Consider the following 20,530-nt stretch of genomic DNA (forward strand, 5'->3'; position numbering starts at 1 on the left):
GGGGAGGCTAGGGGGAGAAACTGGGCTAGGACCCCGAGAGAGAGCTTCAGAGGGTCACCGCCGGCCTCCCTGGACCCCACACACATCCTCCAGGAGATTTGAGAAAAGACTCTCCTCCAGCAGGAGAAGCGTTCAGGATTGGGAGGGGGGAGTACAGAAGACAGGAAACCGGGGACCCTTAGCGAGAAGCAGGCAGCAAAGGGGGCGCGCGAAGTGCTGGTGAAGAGAGGCTAGAAGGCTGAGGGTGCCCGAAGGAGAGGTGGCCGCTCAGGGGCCCTGAGAAGCAGCAGCGACTCCGCCGCCTTGCGTGGACATCGAGGCTGCAGGCACCCTGACGCTGGTGAGTGTTGCCTCTTTATTTTCCAGGTTGCGTGTTTGGGGGCGCGTGGACACACGGTGGAGAGCCAGACTGGCTGCACTAAAGCTTGGGATGGTGGAGTGGATTGGGAGAAGCCGGGGAGGGCTCAGTGCTCAGCCCCCCAGGACCGGTTCTCTGGGCACAAAGGAAGCGCTAGCCAGGCCTCTGCGCACGTGAACGGTGGCAGGGGCGGGGGCGCATAGGCATCTCCTACTTTGGCACAGGACCTTCAGTCTGCAGGATGGGTCTTCAGCCCCGAGTTCATTTAATGTCAAAACAACCCTGAGGCCCAGGCAACTCGACAGAATCGCTTCGTGGAGAGGAGGTCTTGAGGGATCCGGGGACTGGATCAGCACACCCCTCAAGAATGCTCTGCCTCCCTTGGGGCTCTCAAAGCCTTTTCAACAGCTCTCTTTTCTTCGTGTGGCATTTCCACCCATTGTGTTGCCGTCACTTGTTTACCTATCAGGCTAAACCTGGTCTAAACTTCCAGCTGGTTAACAGCTGGGGCCCGACCCACCGACCCACCGACCTTATTCACCTTTGTGTCTTCAGCTCTTAGTGACCTTAGGCCTCTCAGCGCCTTCGATGGGCTCTGGCCTGGTGGCTCATCTGTCACTCCTGGGGCTGTGCTCCGCTGTTCCCCCTCAGGCAGAGGAGGGGCTGCCCACAGTGTGGACTCAGTCCCCACTCCGCGTTCCTTCTTTCGTCTATACTCTCTGGCTGCCTTCTCCTCAGTTGCTTTTCTCCCTGCATATATTTTTCTCATCTCTCCCCTCCTCCTACATTTTGCCGGCATCTTCTCCCCTGTATAGGATGAACACCTGAAGTGGTCAGGTGGGGCATTCAGAGCAGACTCCATTGTTCAGGTGAGGGGACTGATCACTAAAAGGAATAGGCTCCGATAAATGGCATCTATCATCCAGATGTCCGTGGAATTCACTCCAGTCTGGTTTGTAGCGTGTTTTAAGAACTTGATGAAGAGAGAGCTGTTTTAGGTGTTTTGTCTTTTCTTTTCTTTTCTTTTTTCTTTTTTCTTTTCTTTCCCTGCTGGGATGATATTTCTCCCTCTAATTCTGAAAGGGACTTATGATCTCACGTCTCCTCTTGAAACCTATCGGGTGGTATGCCTGAAAGTTTTCTCACTGGGTTTATAAGATTGTACACCTGTAATGATAAATTCTGAATGGCCACTCTCCTGGCGGTGGACGAGCGATTGCAATGCTATTAACAGAAACATGGGTAACTAGCAGAAGTTACGACCTGGGCTGCGCAAGTCTTGGGCCTCTGGGTTCAGACTGTGCCGGCCATTTATGACATCAGCATAAATTCCTCCAATGGACTCCCGACTGGAAGGCAGAACTCTGGAGCAATCTGAAAGGGTGGCATGGCCTTTGCAGTGGAATTTGCGAACGTTCTGCTCAGGCAGGGTCATTGGAAGGAAATGCAGACCCTGGACCACAGAGCCACCAGTGAGGGGCGCCCAGGCTCCTCGCAGGGAAAAGCAGTGAGGAGAATTCCAGCCAAATGTGCCTTATTGTTTTCCTGCTTACAAGCCTTCCCGTTGTCTGCAGGTCACATCCAGATGTGTTAGCCTGGCCTTCAAGATCCTGGACAGTCTGATGTGACCATGCCCTTCAGCTTTGTCTTTCCTTTACCCCACCCGTATCCCAGGCATGATGCCATTCTGAGGTCTTTCTAGAAACCCTTGGCTTTCCTGCCTACATTCCTTTCTTGCCATAGCCCTGCTGATAATGCTCCCCACCCTTCCTTGCGTTAAGCTCTTCCCGTGCTTAAAACCTACTCTGTGTGGCATCTCCTTTGAGAAGTCTTCCCTGATTGTCCCAGATGGAAACACTTTCTGGTTCCTCTGACTTACAACACTTTATGTACTCGTCTTAAATTATGCATCACTCTGTGTTGTGCTCCAAGTTTGGCTTCCCTCTTAAGTGATAAAGATTCTGCAGGTAGGGTTGACATCCGTTCGTCTCTGCGTTCAGAACTGCCCCTAATGCAGCATGCTGCACATAGAAGGTGCTTAATAAATACATCGTTACTAAATGAATCAGAGGTGATTGGCATCTTCTATTGTAAGAACTAGGCTCAACATCTGCCAGTGGAGAGGAAACAGAAAAACCAAACAGGATAGGAAGAAACAGGACAAGGAAGAGGGTGGATCATCCAGAGGCTGAAGCCCTAGAAAACTTTAATGTTGTGCTCTGGGGCGAATCGATATTTACTGATCACCTTGTGTGTTTCAAGATCCAAGTTAGGGCTCTATATTCATTATCCAGAACAACCCTTTTAACAGGTGTTATTATGCACATGTGAAGGATGAGTTGACTAAGACTCGAAAAGTTCAGTAACTCGTCCATATGATGGAGCCGGAGAGCGTGGGGATGGGATGGCTGTCCACCTTAGACCCCTCCGACTGCAAAGCCCAGACTCTCTGCACAGCTTTGCTGCACCACCGCCCTCTGCAGAAGCGTGCATTTCGCGTGTGTGGTCCTGGTGGTGCAGGAGTTATGGGGTCAAGGTTCCTTTCTGCCATCGCTGGCCAGGGGCGGGTCACCTAAGCAGTATTCACACTGCTCGCCTGCGATCGAGCAGAATAAGTGTAGCGAGATGGGCACGGACGCTTGTGTGGTGATAGGATGATTTGTGCCCACTGAATGTCATTGTTAATCGGGTTTCTTCATGTGTCTTCATCTATACCTCTGGGGGATCCTTCCTTCACCCCTAAGAGCCTTACAACGGGGGACTTCTCAGTTAACCCAGCAGCAGATGTGTTTAGTTAAAGCTAACGGAATCCCCTCACGTTTTCCTAGCAGTCTGATGTCTGGGCTGAAGACAAAAAGAGTGTCTTGTTTGCCCTCAGTTGCCTTGGGGGTTCCTTAATTCTTGGTTTATTTACCCAAGCGTTCCAGTATCTTTAGGACTCGTGGTATTTTAAAGGACAAAGTAGCCCTTTCATCCCCCCCTCCATGTCCTTCTGATTGATTGTTCCCATTAAGAGCCGCCGAGGCGGCTGTTGGAGACTTACTGATATGCCCTTGAAAACACCCGTGACTCGTGTTGTGCTCATAGCACATGCCTCGCATATAGTAAGTGCTCAAGAAATATTTGTTGAATAAATAGACGAGCGACACGAATGAATGAAAACGTAGCGTGTCTCCACTCTAAGTGATGCTGGGAGGGAAGTCTTTGAAAAGGTGCCAGCGTAGCTACCCCCTGATTGCTTGGTTCATGTCTCCCCTGCACGTCTGCTGTGGGAACCTACGGTGCATTGCCCTTTGGCCTGTGACATGGTCACAGGTGCACGTGCGGGGTGCTGGGACAGGGACGGAGCTCTCTCGTGTGACCGCTGCTGGCCTTGCTGGTGCCTGGGTCCAGAGCGCCACTTCCCTGATGAGAGAAAGCCAGCTCCCCGAGTAGGAGTTGATGATGGTGATGGTGATGATGATGGTGATGGTGACTCAGCATTTCTGTAACTCCAGAGTTAAAAATACTCTGCGTCCCAGCCTACTTGTTATTCCTCACGACTACCATGACAGGTGGGTGGAGGAGTGTTATCTCCAAGGGAAAAACACGCTGGGGGCTGTGGCCCAAAATACTGAGGGGACCCACTTTTAGGATCGTTTTCCTACACCCTTCGCTGCCCCCCACCGCCCCCTCCTCCCCCCCGGGCCGGGTGATCTTGCTCTCATTCGTCCCTGACCTGAGCTACGTGGTGAATCCCTGTGTACATTTGGTTCACACGCAGAAGAGAACGGGCGTGGCCAAATCACGGAACTCGGCCCCTGGAGCTTTTCTCTTTGCCCAGAGCCACGTTTTCCTTAACTGTGAGCGTCTGATTCTGCACTGGGAGGACGGTGGGCCAATCCCGGCGGAGCCCTGACTTAGGTGCTCACTCCAAGATCTGGGGAGCGTCACTTTCGAACACGATACCCTGATCAGACAAGGCACTCTTTTCGTTCTTAACTTTTACTCGACTCGCAAGTTGCTCTCGCGGCTGCTGGGGATTCTGCTCTCTCGCTTCTGCCTTCCATCCCTTTCTAACTGTCCTGCCCCGAGTGTGCCCCGAGTGTGCCACGAGCGTGCCACGGCGCAGTCGGGCAGAAGCTGGGGCCGCAAGCGGTGGGAGTTACTCTGTCAATTGGGACTGTCTGTCTTTCCAGGTGTATTTCCTGCTCGTTCTGTTGCTCCTTGGGGAGGGGCCTCTGGCCCCTCACAGGCTGCAGGATCTCCTGAGGGGTGTCCCAGCTCAGCTCACATGTGCTGGAGCTCAGGCTTGCTTCAGAGCTTCAGAGCTCGGCCCCGCTGCAGCGACCCGCGGCCTCCCTCACCTAGGCCTTCCCTCCACCCTCTCTCTGGCTGGGCCCCTGGGACCTCTCTCCTTGTTGCCTCCCTCCGTACTTTCTGTTGCTGTCTGGCTTTTCCTCCTGGAGCCTTGTTTATCTCCGTTCCCTCTGGCTCCTGGCAGCCTCCCGGGCCTGGAAGGCACTATTCTCTCAGCTTTGCTTTACTGTCCCGGGAGGCACGCGGGATCTGTGTGAAAATAGATGGTAACTAGAGGTGGGGAACAGAGCCTTCACTAGAAGTGGGGCCTGTCGGGCTGATTTGCCCCGTGGCTTGGTGAAGCGTGGCCACGAGGTTCAGACATACAGAACCAGGAATCCTGCACTATTGGATAATCCAAGAGATTCGGGCTTGGAAGGGGCTGATCCAGGCTCCAGTAGGTTTATTGCTGAATGTTGGCAGATAGATGCCTTTTGGTTCATTCCTAACCAGGTCGTTGAAAATGAAAGGCTTTTGTTTCCTGGGCTTGGAATGGTGTGTGGCTAAGCTTTTCCAGGCTGAATGAGGAGGAGGGAATCTTTGGGTTAGTTGGCTAGCTGGCCTGCGGTGGGCGTAAGGGTGGGGTTAAAACAAAAAGCTTATCTGTGTGTTAACCCTCTTTTCACTAAAACCAAAAAAGCCCCCCAAAAGAAACAAACAAAACCCCACCCCAAACAAATTTAGTTATTCCAAATGTTTTGCTGTATCCGAATGTTAGAAAAAAAGTAGCGAGCTTCGATATGTCATGAATAAATATATTTTGTCTATTTCCGAAAACCCAGCCATCAATTTGCATGTCTGGTCATTTTCTACTGACCCCTAATGGCCAGAGGTGGGTAATCCTAAGATCTTTTTGATTCCATCAGACGGAGGACGGAACTGATATCCTTTCTGATTCCCTACTGCCACACTTCAGTTATTCCTCTCCTCCTCCTGTTATGCCTAATTTTCCCCCAAATATTTCCCCTCTATCATTCTTAGAAGCATAGACTTTTATAGCCGATAAGAATGCGAGGTAGCATCCAGGGCAAATCTCATTTTTTAAATGTCTATTTATTTTTGAGAAAGAGAGAGAGAAAGAGAGGGAGGGAGAGAAAGCAAGGGAGGGGCAAAGAGAAGGAGACAGAAGATCCCAAGAGAGCTCGACACTGACAGCAGAGAGCCCGATGTGGGGCTTGAACCCACGAACTGTGAGATCATGATCTGAGCTGAAGTCAGATACTTAACTGACTGAGCCACCCAGGTGCCCCGCAAATCTCATTTTAAAGAAGAAAAATCAGGGACACTTCAAGGGGTTGAGCGCCTGACTCTTGATTTCGGCTCAGGTCATGATCTCACGGTATGTGAGACCCAGCCCCACGTTGAAATCTGCCCTGACAGCGGGGAGCCTGCTTGGGATTCTTTCTCTCTGTCCTCCTCTCTCTGCTCTTCCCCCACCCTCTCTCTCTCAAAATAAATAAATAAACTTAAAAAGAAATAAAGAAGGAAAACCACGGCTCAGAGAGGTTAGGGAACTCATGCAAGGTCACACAGGCAGTGTCTGGGAGCCGTGGTTAGAAGCCCATCTCCCGTGGTTCCTGTCATTTGATAGCAGCCTTGTGGGCCAATGAATTCAGAGGCTAAGTTGTCAGCTAGTATGATTTTACTTTCAGTGACATACACCCCGCACCCCCCGCTCCCCAGGGCTCTGTGTATTGCAGTGAGGCCCCCCAGGACCCCAGACCTCAAGGGAGGGAAATGCTCCTAAGTGCCAGGCAGGTTAGAGGCGGAGTGAGGTGGGGTGGGGGCTCCTGCAGCTGTGAAGAAGGGCGTCTTCACAGACTCAGGGCCTGACTGGCCGCTTCCGGCTCTCACAAAAGAGGGCAGCAAGGGGCAGAAGGCACTGCCATGCCCGGGGCTGTTAAAAAGGCTGACTGAGGACAGGCTGTGTGCGCATGCGTGTGCTGGCATCTGGTGGGGCCGGCTGCGGGATGCTGAGCTGACCGTGCGGAGGGAACCGGCTCCAAGAGAGGAGAAAGCAGAGGAGCGTGTCCTATTCTGGAGCTGAGGAGAGAGAATAATCTGGAGGCAGAAGTGGGCTTGTGGTAGGCTGAGGGGGCCCCTCAGAGGCTTAGTTAAGATTCCGAGGAGCGGAGACTGAGAAGTGGGTGGCAGAGAAGGAGGTGGGGACAGCTGTTGCTTTGATTTGCTATTGAGTCAGTGTTCTCGGTGCATTAGCACTGGGAGGGAGCCCTGGGCTGGCCCCCAACCAAAACAAGCCCCTCTGTAGCCAATACTGTGTTGTAGCAAGAACTGCAGTTGGGAGACAGAGAGGAAGGGGATCTGATCCCCAAAGAGCCCCTTCCCAGCCTTAGCTCTTGTCCTTCCGGGACTAGGCTGTGTTCTCTGGACAAGCGTCTAGTGTTCTGCACTAAGAGGCTGGGAGGGGATGGGGCAGAGCAAAGAGGATGGCTCAGGAAGAGCTTGGGGGAGAGTGGCCGGGGTCTGTGCAGGGGGCCGGGGTCTGTGCAGCTCGGAAGGCGGGGCATGACATCATTCCCGTGGATGGTAGCTCTGAGCCGTTTTCGGAGCGCCCTTTGACCCCACCTCCTCATTCCCGCTCACACACACAGACATCAGGACAGGTGCGACCCGGGGTCTGCATGCTAATGCAGCAGTCAGGAAGCCGGACTTGGTCTGAACTCTTACACGTCCCCCTGAACCAAGCGCAGACACTTCACGCTCCTTCCCTAAATTTACCTTGCTGGCGTAGAACTGGGAAACATTCTCCCATCTTAGAAAATGCTTGGGAAAGGAAATGTAACAGAGGCAGTGTGGGGTAAGTGAAGGCAGAATTCTGTCTAGCTCATGGGAAAATATGTTTACGGGAAGGTAAGGGGCTTTCCCGTAAACTGGGAAGGGGCAAAGTAGGGCAGGGGCGTGGGGGAGAAAGAGTGGGCGCCCTGGGGAGGAAAGACCGCAGTCCCGGCCGCAGACCCTCTGTGCCTGCTCAAGGGCGTGGATGGACCCCCTTTCTCAACAGGCTCAACTTACTTATCTGCTTTGCTCGTTATGTCCTACTTTAGATATTTCAGGCTGATGGCTTGGTGTGTGTGGGGGGAAACAATGCTGTGAAAAAGTTTAATTTGTTAGAAGTCAGGCAAGAAAGGATTCATCTCTGCTGGATCTGGTTTTACGGACTTGTTTTTACCGTTTCCCTTCACTGGGTGATCAGAGTCGAGGTGTGGATGGCAGGTTCAGGGCAGCGGTGAGGAGCGTGACATAAAGAAAACCGTGCTCTGCACCACACGCCTACACCGCTCCAGCCCCCTCCCTCATCCTAACAGATTTAGTCTCTTCCCTTTCCCGTTTCTCACCTAAAAAATGTATTTTCCAGAGGGTGGCACATTGTCCGATTAGCCTTACTTTGTGCCTTCCTGGGGGATTCTAACACTTCTGTGAAACAGACACTTTCTTCTGAGTCTGCAGACCTCACAGTCCCCAGAATGGGGACCCACCGATCTCCTGTTCTTTTCTTAAGCCTTCACTGAGTATCTTCTCTCTGACGAGGGTATGTACTCAACTTTGTTCTCCAAGATGTGTATACATCCCAACCTAGTTACCCTCTTTCTCATTCAGCCTGTGCCCCTCAACACACATGACAGGCTACAGCTTTCACTATTCATATCTGTTTTTATTTTTTTTTTCTGACACAAATACACAGCCTTTCTTATGACCCAGATACAGAGCCCTTTTCACAAGCCCATTATTAGTCAGAACCCCTGACTTCCAGAAAACCATATGGCTTAAACTCAGAGATTCTCCCCAAAGCAGAATTCAAGCTCCCTCTTCTGCTCAGACTCCCCAGGAGAGGGACAGAATCCTTTTCTCCCCAGGGCTGAGGCTCAGGCCATCTGTCACTGACACTGGACTCCAGGGCTTGGAAACCAGAAGAGAGTTGGCATGAAGCAGCCGTGGAGGATAAATGAGAATATGTGAGGCCCAGGGGCTTAGTGGTGGTGGTTTTTATATTTGTTTGAGATGATAGGATAGGGATGAGAGGAGAAAACATATAATACATCTTTGGAAAGATTTCATCATCTTGAGGAATTAGAGTAAGAGTAAGAATGAGTACAATTGTCCTGTCGTTTTTGCATTTGCCGAAGGACAAATGATTAGGAGCAGATGGCCAAACTGGCCCATCGTTTCATAATAACAGGAGAACTTGGCCCTGGGCTCTTCAGAGGTTGATCTAGGCCATGCTAAGTCTCAGGTTACTTGTCACCGATGTATTTATTAGAGTCTTGCTGGGTTTCTAAGAAGTCTCAGGTATTTAAGTCAGAGACTCAAGAAACCTGTTCACCCTCTGGAGCTTTTGTACCCTGTCTGAGGGTTTGGCTGGAATTCTAGAGTCAGGATTGGAAGCAAAGAATCTGGGCAACACAAGAAGACAAATAAATGTAGGAAGCTAGGATCTGCATATTCACAAGGAAATCTGGCATTGGAAGTACTCGTTCTCCAGCCTGCCTTGCTAATATCCGGGATTACATGAAGGAAGTACAGAGCTAGGTAGTGGTTAGCTTGGAGATGAATGGCTGAGATAGCAGCCTTCATTTCTTTTTCTTTTTTTCCCTAGGGCAAGGTGATGCTTCTGACCCTTCTGACCCTGAACTGGAAGTAGATGAGCCAAAGGTGCTTATAATTAGCAATCAATACACAATTAGTGCAGGTCTAGCTGGGGTAAGGGAAAATAAACCCTTAGAGAAGACTACGTTTTAGTTCCTTGTATTATTTAGCTTCTTATCATTCTCCTGGAGATCTCCAGGAGACAGAGAGATGAGAGGGTTAAGGAATCCCAGAGGTAAGAGCTCACGTAGAAGAATGATACGCATTTTGAAACAAAATGTTGGAAGACCTGCGTTAGAATCCTTTCTGAAACACGTCTGCTGTTCATGAGAACAGGGGGCTCAGGGAGAAGAGTAGATAGGAGATACTCCAGCTGTTACTGTAACCCAAAGTCTGTCTTCCTGAAGGCTCGCTCATGGAGATAAATCACTTCCATTACCTGTCCTTGAGGAATGAAGTTTCTCCTTGTTTCACAGGAGGAAATGGAAGAAGGGCCCTGGAGATTCATCTTGGAAGCCTGCCCCCCAACTGGATTCTGCTGGAGGTCATTCACAAGTGTTAACTCTTATACGAACTATGACTAAGAAATTGATACGGGGAAATCAACATTTAGGGGAAGATCAGCGTGTGTAGTTCTGATGTTATTGGAGGAACAGGCTATCTAGTCTCAGACTGGCAGGGGCTGAGCATTCTCGGCTCCTTGCCGCATTTGACGTCATCAGCTTATTGGCAGATACCCCGAAAGAGTAGCCGAGTCCGGTTTAAAGATGCGCTTCCTGAGATTCGGCCAAGGACTTGGACTCTGGGGTAGGATGGTTGTATTTAAAGCCATTTAGTTCTGTACAAGATGGTTGTAAAGATGGGGGGCGTGAGTCAGGGTTTTGATATTTGTTTCCGATGTGTCTCATATATTAAAGTCCTCTGTTATCTACTCAGATAACCCATGAGTGTGTATTATCTTTATATTTACTGCTAAGGTTGAAGGAAAAGAGAACATTAGCACCATGAAAGGACAGTTTGTGTTGGTCATCAGGCTAAGAAGGGCGTACTTAACAAATTGAGTAGGGCTCAGTTTGCATTCCACATTTATAGGGTATATGTGGTACACCAGATTATGAGCAATACCATGTCAATCTCAAACATAACTATGTGTAGTTCTGTTTTTAATTTGTGACTCCATTTATGGCGGAACATCCAGTTCTTCAGAGGCCATCTGAGGTCACTGTAGGCCCTGGTCTCCTGAGCATTTCAAACAGCACATCTTTTCAACCTCAGTATTACTTGCTCGTTCTGTCCCCTTCCTACAGCTGTATAGATGGTTGTGAGGACCTTTCATATCTATATCTCAAGGCTTGTTCCCCTCTTTCTAGTCGAGCAGGTCAGGGATCATAGCCAGGTTCACGTGTGTGCTTCTGGTGGGGGAGGGAAGGAGCTGCACCTTAGAGAGTGGAGATCATGATGGGTGGAGGGAGAGCAGGACCACGGAGAGCAGCAAGAAGGGCCTGGGGTGGCTTGTGGGGGGTTAGCACCATGGAGAGCTCAAAGCTCCAGTTTGTTCTGCAAAGAGCAGGGGAACAGGGATCATGGGTTAAGGCACTAGCTCTCCAGGAGTCAAACTGAAAGAACAGACATCAGGACTACTGTTAGGATCATGCTATACCCATCACTTGCTCTAAAAGGCCTCCTTAAGTGCTTTGTTTGAACCTGTCACATATACACCCAAAATTATATAAACAGTGAAGACTGCCACGAGGCTGAGTTTGTCAACACGTACCTTAGTAATTACGGCAATTACGTAGGTATTAGTGGTGGTGGAGGGGGTTTTCATTTGCTTTAACCAGTATCTCTTCTAATTAGGGAAATAGTGCCACAAAGTCTGTGTCTCCTCAGAGACACTAGGGCATGAGAAAATCAAAGTGTGCTTATCACCAGATGGGGTATGAGGTGTATCAAAGTCAGTGTGCCTTGAAGCACCCACAATTGCTGTGAATAGTCCAGTCTTCATCGTGCATGGAAAAGAGGGGTGGATCAGTCCTCTTAAGAAGGCATTTGTCGTTGGGACATTTGGTCAGTCTCTTCACACTTAGAGGAATTTTGGTAAAGGGGCAAATGGTTCTCTCTTCAGTACTTGTTCCTTCAATGAAGAATATGTAGCTTTACTAAGCCTCTATTTTGCAAAAATCTCAACGGTTTCATGTGTTCAAGACTCTGGAAATCTTGGTTTCTCAGGGCTAGTTATAACAGGATTGGGTTGGGTTTTTCTCGGGTTATAGGAACACTGAACATCAGCTGGTTCTGACTTTGTAAAGACTCATCACTACTGCTGATCCTAGAGGAGGAGGCTGGCCTTTGGCTCTGAGACTTATTCTTTTTTTTGCTTTACAGTTACATATGGAGTGTTTATTGTTAATTTGATGGAGTTTTTAGAGACCCGAATCTTTCTCTGATGGCTTGCCTCTCCAGGCTCTTTTTCTGATGGTCTGTTTCTCTTGATCGCTCATAAGCATTCCCATGGGGATTGCTATTGTCAGAGTTTATGGATAGACCTTTAGGACATGACTTCATCCAGGAAACAAAATGTTCCAGTATATGGGCCTATAGCCAATGGTGAATCAGGAAATGCTAAATTTTAACATGAGGGATGGAAGGCGAAGATACAATTACCCAAACTTTCTAACGCCCTGGGGATTTTTCACTCAGTAGTCAGTAAGGAGGTAGTCCAGGCCACCAGTTGCTTTCCTGGAGAATCTGGAACCCAGGTTACTGTCCTTGGGTGACATTCTGTTACTCAGAAGCAGATGACAAAACAGAGATTGTAGAGCCAGGGTGCAGTCTACCGGAGCAGGAAACAACAAAGAATGTGACTACTCACAGCCCCCCAGGGCTCTCTGGCGATGACTATGAAGATATTATTCCTAGCATATGACTTAAGGAAGGACAAGCAGCCTTTGGTCCCGTTCTGCATATCATGTGGACTCCAAGCAAGGTGTATGAGCAAGGAGTCCCCAAATCAAATCTAGGGGTTTACAGAGCAATCACACAGCTACCCAGTCTGCTGTTTCAAAGTGACCAGAACACCAAAAAGATGCCATCTGTGGAATTTTATGGCTGCAGAACTGTGAGTCACTCTCCAGCTGAGCAGGGAATATCTCCAACAAGGCACTCTTGAAATTAGACTTGGGTCTCCAGTCTTCCTCAGTTGGGAGAGGAAGGAGAGAGAGAGAGAGAGAGAGAGAGGGAGAGAGAGAGCCTGAGGCCAGCGAGCTGGCTCCCTTGCTGTCAGGTTAGAGCGGAGGACCCCAGGCTGGGTGTGGCAGAGCCCCAGGGCATAGGGATTTTAGGCAGTGTTCGTGGTGGGGGGGGTGCAGGGAGAAGGGTGAAAGGGCTACAGGTTTGTCTTCTGTCTTTCAGCAAGAGTAATTCTCCTTTGGTCTGGTTTACTTGTGTGATGAAGGAATTTCACATCTTTAAAAATAAAAGTGAGAAAACCACTGTCCTGGAAGGAACCCCGTAAAACAGTAGTGCTGCTTGGCCCCAGAGAGAGCTCAGGCTCAGGGCAGAGTTCTGGGTGTGGCTCTGGGTAGCCAGTGAGTGAGCCACAGCTTGGGGCCCTGGTCAGACAGACTGGTTCTGCGTGGAGTTAGCTAAGTTCTGCTGTACCGGGGTCTCTCTGAAGGCCTCAACTTCTCTGTGCCGGGAAGAGCACATCTGTCCTTCCCAAGGGCTAGAGTTGCAACCAGGAAGAGCATGGGGACAGAACGGTTACAGCTGCAAGAAGGGAGAAGCAGGATGGTACAGGCCTGCCAGGCAGACCCGTGGGCAGCTCTAGAGTGAACGCCTGCTGGACTTCTTGGCACATTGGGCATGAGCTCTCCGCTGGGCACCTGGCCAGGGGGCCGAAGAATGGATGGCAGTGGACGGAAGGTCATTGGAAAGGGAAAGATATTCATGTATGGGGCAGTGCGGGACAAGGTTGAATTGCTATGAGCTGAAGCAAAGCAGGCTGTCCACCCATCGGCTCTGTGCTAGGTCAACCCACAGGGTGCTGGAAATAAGTTGACAAGGAAGAACCCAAGGAAGGCTGTGCACAGTGTTGAATGTTGAGCTTACCAGAGCTCAGCACAGGACACATGAAGTTCACAGGTGTCGTATCCAGCAAACCTGGAATTGCCAGCCTCTACCGGTGCTAGTGGAGGAATGTGAGAAGGAAGGAGCAGGTGGGAAACCGAATGTCCAAAGTGGCCCTGGGCCTCTAGCCACAGCATGCACGGTCAGGTTCAGAGATCGTCTGCTGCCCTTCTGTAGCCTCTCAGTCCCTGTTCAGCTTTAGGAACCCTAAAAACCTGATGCTGTACCCTAGGGAGCTATATACCCCAGCCGCACATGAGGTCTGTTTTCTTTCTGCATAGAAAGAGCCACTCCATACGCACCCTTGACTACTCAGACATTAGTGTATTAGGGTATCTTGTCCTTAAACTTTCACACCGCATCTCCTTGTTTGGGGCAAACATTATCCGGGAAGCTATGTACTGCCTGGCTCCCTGCCAGGGGACCCAGGCCACATCAGGGGCACTGGGCACATCTTTGGCGTGACCCTGGTCAGAATGGCCATCCAGACCACCATCCATGGGCATCAAATCTGTACTCCCACCTCCCACATCAGAGCTTCTTAGGCCCTTCTTAGGTCTGGAAACTAAGAGGTGGAATTCATTTAGATAAAGATCGTGTGTGGCTGTGTGTCTTCCACATCAGTAAGTCCTGAGACATTGCACATCAAACAGATGTCCATTATCGAGACAGATAATGCTCTACGAGGAAAATGAGGCTCGATTTGACTGTGCCTCGGGAACAGACCTCCCTCCCCACCCATCCCTGACTTCCCAACCTCTCCTCTGGAAATTCTCCATTCTAAAGTTAGTGCCTTCCCCTCTTCCCCCTCAAGCACTGCTAGGAAGTGTTTATAAATACGAGGACAGAGGATTTCTCTTCCTCTCAACCTTACATCTGGGTGAGGGCTGGGCCCCCAAATTGAGGGCCAAGACGAAATCGTGTGGTTGGTGAAGAAAGACTTGGCTAGGATATAGATTTACTCTGTTCTCCAGTGTTTACATCCAGAGCTGGAGTGCTCCCAGCTTTCTGGGGTGACTCCTTTCTGTTTAGGTCCCAGCCTGGGGCTGTCAGTCCCCACTGCCCAGCAGGTGCAGTTTGGGTCACACAGTCTATGGTGAACGCAGCTAGCGAGATGAGAAGGCGGGGGCTGCAGCTGGAAGTCAAGGCCTAGAAGAGGATCCTTCTTGGGGCACATACACCCGGAAGCCTGTCCTTGCCGTGCACCCGGCTGGCCCTTGGGACCACCCCCCTCACCTCCTCAGCCAGCAGGGTCCTCAGTGTGGTCCTCTGGGGAAGGGGGATTCCGCCCAGGGGAGGGGCTGCTGTCTCAGTGGTGACTCCCTTCAGGCTGTTGATGGGTACCTGGTGGAAGGAGTCAGCCAGCCCCAGGGAATGGACCCCCAGGGTGCTCACGCCGGCCGAAGCTTCTTTATCATGACCCAGACAGGCCTGAGAGCGGAGGTCAGGGGAGACGGAGTGATTCCTCCAGCACCCAGGCTGCTCGCCTGTTTTCTTCAGATGAAATTCTTTACATCATCCTCCCCAGCTTCAACCCCTCCCCTCTCCACCCCCGCCCCGCCCTGGCCCTGTGCCCATCCCTGCTGGCCACTGGGTCCACAGCCCAGGAGCCGCCTCCCCTTTCTCCTCCCCTGCGGTTCTTTCTGTTTTTCGTTGGCATCTGGCCGGGCATAGCCACCACCCTCCCCCTCACTCTCCCCACATCCCTGTGCTCCGCAGAGGTCCCGTCCCCTCTCCCCCCTACCGCAGCCCAGCCCTCCTCTGACTGGTCTGAGGATGCATTCCGTTAGTCCCTCCACTGCCTGCCCTCCCACCTCCGGGGACCTGAGGCTGTGAGCCGTGGCTCCCTTCCTGGGCTCCCCACAAACTGTCCCCTGCCACCCCATGAGCCGTCAGCAGCCTTTAAGAAAGCTGAGGGGGCCCCCACAGCGCTGACCTACATAGCCGGGTCCTGGGCGGGAGGGGCTCTTCCCCAAGTCCCCTCACCCTGGCCCCGCCTCCCTGCTCCCCCCCACTCTCTCCCTTGTCTCTTACCCTTACAAACCCGAGCAGGCTGGAGTTCCCACCTGGGGCAAAGTGGGCTGGGCGAGCTACCCCACCCCAAATCTGGGAAAATCCATGCTTAGCCCAGGACAGCCTTGGGTTTTCTGGGCATCCTCCTTCCCAAATATCTTGATGCTTCCTTTTGCCCAACCTTCCCCCACCTCCTCCGCTCCTGTCTGGGCTTCTTTTCCCAGCTGCTGCCACCGCTAGGGACACTGCCATCCTGGCACCCCCCCCCCCACCCCCCCGCCCTGTGTTGTTGTTTTGCTCCAAGGAGAAGCCCCCCCCTTCCTTGCCCACGCCCCCCTCGGCAGCCTCACCCAGGACCCTTCCCTGCCCACTCGGAGCTGCGCCTTGGGTGGGGGCGGGCGGGGGGGGGCAGCGATGTTTGCATACAGCAGTTGGGGGGGGGCTGCACCGGCTCCCCAGCCCCTCCAGACATACACAAACCCCGACACACGCCCGGACCGAAACGGCGACAGATCTCACTCCGCCCCCAACACACACTGACACAGACATACACACAGATACTGACACACAAACGCACAGGCAGACACCAACACAGACGCGCACACCCAGACACACGCACACGGACAGCCGCACGGCCAGACCCGGGGCGGCCGCGAGCCGCCCGGGCCCGGTGCACACGCACACGCGAGGCGGACGGCAGGTGCACAGCGGCACGGATGCCCGGACGGACCCGCCCGGCTACAACGGCGGCGGCGGCGGCGGCGGCGGCGGCGGCGGCGACCCGAACCCCCGCTTCCAGACAAAGCCCACAGGCGGCCCCCGCCCCCCCCCCGCCCCCGCCCCGCCGCGATCGGAGCCCCCGCCCCGGCGCCCCCACCCCCAACTCACCGTCCTGGGAGAGGTTGGCCCCGCCGGGCGCCCCGCAGCTGGCGAGGAGCAGTAGCAGGGGCAGGGCGGAGGGGCCCCCCATGGCGCGTCCCGGCCGGCTCCCCGCTGCGCGCGCTGGCGAGCCTGGGTCCCCGGGGGCGGGGGGCTGGGCAGGCGGTGGGCGACGACGCTGGCCGACCGGGCGCCCCCGAGCCGCTTCGGAGCCCGGGGCCGAGGCGGGGACCGGGAGGGAGCCGGGCGCTGCTGCAGTCGCGGGGATTAAATAGGGCGCTCGGAGCGAACCATTCGGTTGGAGGTGGAGGGGGGGCGGCGGGGGGCTGGGCCGGTCGCGGGGGGGCCAAGCTGCCGCATTCCCCACTCCCCCCGCCTCCCGCACCCCCTCCGCGCCCTCGTGGTGCCTTCCACCTTCTCCCCCGGGAGCTCCGCCAGCCCGGCGCGGGTGGGGAGCCCGGGGAGGGAGCTGGCTCAGCAGTGGGACCCTGCGCGCGCCCCTCTTAGGCTTGGGGCGGAGGGAGGGGAGCCGGGCAGGGCCTTGGGCCAGCTGGCGAGAGCGGCCACTGCAGGCCCAGGCAAGGGCGTGCCCACCGGCCCGAGATCCTCCCGCCCCGCCCTCCCTCTTTTGGCGACCGGGGATCCCCTATCAACAGCGTGCCCAGCGACATCTCCCTTTGGGTGGCCAGTTACCCTGACCGTTCTCCCAAACACACACACGTCCCTAGTTCCTCTGACCCGAGAGCCCCTAGTCCTCTGTCCAGCAACAGTGTGCGGCCCCGGGCAATTTCCCTTGAAAGGCTTCTTCCTGCAAACCTCCAGGCCACGGGGATCAGCAGTCCCTCAATCCCCTGTCCAGGAAGTGACTCCCCCTCTGACACCTGATTTCACTTCAGACTCTTGCCCAGCCAAGCCATCTACAAAGCAACTCCGAAGGGTCCCCCCTCCCCGCCCCGCTTCATCCTCTCTGTCCTCCCCTTCCTCCCAATATTTGTTCTTTTTTCTTAATCTTTCAGAGGACCGTGCCCTTCCTTCTCAAGTTTTAGTCAGTCAGGTTCCTGGGTGAATGGTCTGATCTGCAGACCCTCAGGAAGATGCCCTCTTCAGGAGCAGTGCCTCAGTGGCTAGTGTGGCTCTTGTCCCTGAGGCCAATATATAGAATGGGTGGGAGAGGCAGGGGGTTCATGCTTGGTGAAGAGAGTCCCACGTCTCTGGGGTTGGCCGTATTCTTTGTGACCTGAGTGTCTCTGGAAGGGTCTTGGTGCATCTCAGAGAGAGGCCCCTCGAAGTCAGCGTTGCTCAGCCTTAGTTTTGGGGATATTCCTAAATTTTAGACTCTCTGAATCAAAGAGTTTTAGATATATTAGGGTTCTGTAAAAATATTTGGTCCAACCCCTTCTTGTACAGGTGCAGCTGAGGTCCAAGGTGGATTAACTACCCTCCCAAGGCTATACTGCCAGTCATCAGTAGAAAACACAGTGGTGGTTAGGTTAAGGGGCGATAGGATCTCTGAAGCGTCTTCTGGTCCCGTGAGACCATGAGTACATGTCTTCTAACTCCGATGTCAGTCCCTTTTCTGCACTGGTCACTGTGCCTCACCATGCTAATCCTTAATGTTTGGGTAATCTTTCCTCCTCTCAGATGGGCATTCCCAGCCCTCTGTGATGGACTTAGATGTCTGTCACCTAGTAATTCAAGGACAAGGATGTGGGAAGTGCTTTGTAACTGGTAAAGCTCCATATAAATGTTAGCCGATGATAGAGAGGCCAGTGCATATTCTCTGGGAAGATCCTTCAAGGTGGTCAGAACGCTGCCCCACTGTTTTTCTGTTTCTAGAATCTCTCTGTGATCTGGGGGAAGAGCTGTGCCTGCCTCTTGCGTGTTTCCTGAGTTAGTTAGACTTACTTGCAGAAGTTTGGGGCTATCACGGGCTGTCTGACTTGCTTGCTTTCCTATTTCAGTGACTCCCTGACATCTTAAAAGTCTCTGTGAGATGACGACGGAGAGAGTAGTGTGGTTGAAGCCTGTGCAGACCAGAATGCAAGAGGAGGAGAGGCCAGAAAGGGAGCCTGGCCTTTCAGATGGTGGTGGGACCAGGTTGTCATGAGTTGAGTCGTAGAGAGAAAGAAAGAGCGGCTGTGTTTTCAGAGAGAATGGGGCTTCAGAGGGAAGGATCAGGCTCTCCTGGTTAAAGGGTCTTGATGGCTAAAGAGTATTATCTTTGCGGCTAGGAGAAGCCTTAGAGATCATCTGGCTGGGCTTAAGAGAGGACAGGTTAGTGTCGCAGGAGTGACAGGGGTGCGGGATGGGGACGGCAGGATAGGGGATTAGTTCCCAAGCGCCTCCAACTAATCGTCTTTTCCATCTGGTTCTCCACCGCGATCCCCGTCTGCCTGTCCTCACTTAATTCTCTAACGGCTGTTGGTCTGGCCCCACCCTCTACCGTAACCGCGTGGGATAAAGACCAAGGGTAGGAAGAGAGCCGTTTTGGAGACGGTATGAAGAGGTAGCGAATGAGAATGCAACCCTCTTTTCCTACTGGCTCTTTTCCCCTTTTCTGCATCATCGGTATCAGTGTGGCAGCACTTTCGGCCCTGGGAATACGAAGCAGTCATTGGCTTTTGGAATCGTAGAATGAAAGAGTGTGAGAATTGTAAGAGACCTTCCAGATTACCTACTTCGTGCCCCTTGGTGAACGGATGAGGAAGGGAAGGCCCGGAGAAGTTTAGGGACTTCCTGCATTCACACAGCTGTGCAGAAAAGGGGCTACCCATGTTGGACAGAGGAGGCAGAGAGGGCCCTCGGGGGCCGGAGGAACGAGGAGACTCATGGTCAGTCCTTCCGAGCCATGTACGAATTGAGGAGTTGTTCAGTCCCGTGCGTCTGAGCGGAAGGGTAGTTTCTCCCGCAGATGTGGATGTCTCCGTTGGGAACCACGCCTTGCCTGCAATCATTTTAATGTCCTTTGTGCAATGCACAGCCCCGCAGCTCACAGGCTCCCCTTCACTAGGAGCAGAGTTTCACAGAGCAAGACTGACCTACCAGGACGATCCCCGTCACGTAAATAGGTAAAGTCGAAGTATCCACGCTGGACTGTGATCGTACGGTGACTTTCCACTCGGAGACGCTGTGACACACAACATGCACTTCTAAGAGACTTGCGCAAAGTGTGGAGTGGGTTGTCTGTGGGATTAAAGAGCTGGTCGATACAGCGGACACCGGGGGGGGGGGGGGGGGAGAAGCAGGGAAGGAGGGTGGAGCGAAGGCGGGTTCTGGCTCCTGGATGCCCCGTCCACTCAGCAACGGCCTGGGGAGCTGGGGGTGTGGAATGTGAGGCTGGACCCGTGCTGGGCTGGCCGCAGCTGCGTGGGCCCCAGACATTCCTCTCCCCACGCTGCTCGCTGCTCGTGCTCCTGCTATGGGATGGGAGGGGGCCTCAGCCGAGTGGGGTGAATACTAGGTACTCACCAAGAGGGGGTGACCGCACCTGTGGGAAGCCCCTCGGAAGACCGGGCTCGGTTCTGCTCTGCGAATCCTTGTCGCTATGACTTTTCCTTTTTCCGTAAACTCCACGTGGGTTTCCGCGTTGCTTTTCTTCTTAATTTTCCACCCAGCTAAACCAGTGCTCCTCATACTGTTTTCTGCTTCCATTATCCAGTTTTAATTAACCCCATCCTCAATAATAACCTCAGTGTACGTTTTCTTTCTAACCTTAATTGAGTTCTAATTTCAATCCTAACCCTAATCTATTACAGACTCTAACTATTAATCCCAATACCAACCCCAAGTTAATTGTCAATTTGAACCAGCATCTTTATTCTAACCTGTTAAGAGCCCAGCGATGAGGACAGCAACACGCACATAATAATAATGATCACAGGGACCGTTCGAGAACCCGTCGTTTGCCACAGTTTGCACTGGGTCCTTTACACGCCCAGTAGCTGATCGAGGTTCTGGAAATACCCTCCTGTGGTTGGAATTGTTAGCTGCCTCACACACATGAGGAAACAAAGGTGTAACGAGATTATGTCATTTGTTAACAATGGGTCCAAATCCACTGTTTAAGGTCCTCTTGCCCTTAAAACCTGTGCTCATTCCCCTTTCTGCCAACGAATACGTTCCGACTAAACAATCAGACTCGAATCACTTCCTTTTTAAGACTTTTTAAAAATGTTTATCTTTGAGAGAGACGGAGTGCCAGTGGGGGAG

The 20,530-nt window shown here is 52.7% G+C and overlaps 1 protein-coding gene and 1 long non-coding RNA gene across 3 annotated transcripts in view; one reads left to right on the top strand and one right to left on the bottom strand.

Annotated features, from left to right (window-relative positions):
- The window catches only part of CADM3 (cell adhesion molecule 3), a 29,588-nt gene extending 13,172 nt beyond the window's left edge, over positions 1-16,416 (bottom strand). For both annotated transcript variants that reach the window (XM_042976739.1, XM_042976740.1), the window contains exon 1: positions 16,331-16,416. In XM_042976739.1, the coding sequence (XP_042832673.1) occupies positions 16,331-16,412 (82 nt within the window). In that variant the 5' untranslated portion in view covers positions 16,413-16,416. The remainder of the gene's footprint in view (positions 1-16,330) is intronic.
- LOC122235976 lies at positions 17-10,192 on the top strand. Its single transcript, XR_006214156.1, has 3 exons — positions 17-340; positions 9,312-9,367; positions 9,778-10,192. It is a non-coding gene; the product is annotated as an uncharacterized LOC122235976 (long non-coding RNA).
- Positions 16,417-20,530: the final 4,114 nt, after the last annotated feature.

This window comes from Panthera tigris, chromosome F3 (assembly GCF_018350195.1).
Source record: "Panthera tigris isolate Pti1 chromosome F3, P.tigris_Pti1_mat1.1, whole genome shotgun sequence".
Taxonomy (NCBI): Eukaryota; Metazoa; Chordata; class Mammalia; order Carnivora; family Felidae; genus Panthera; species Panthera tigris.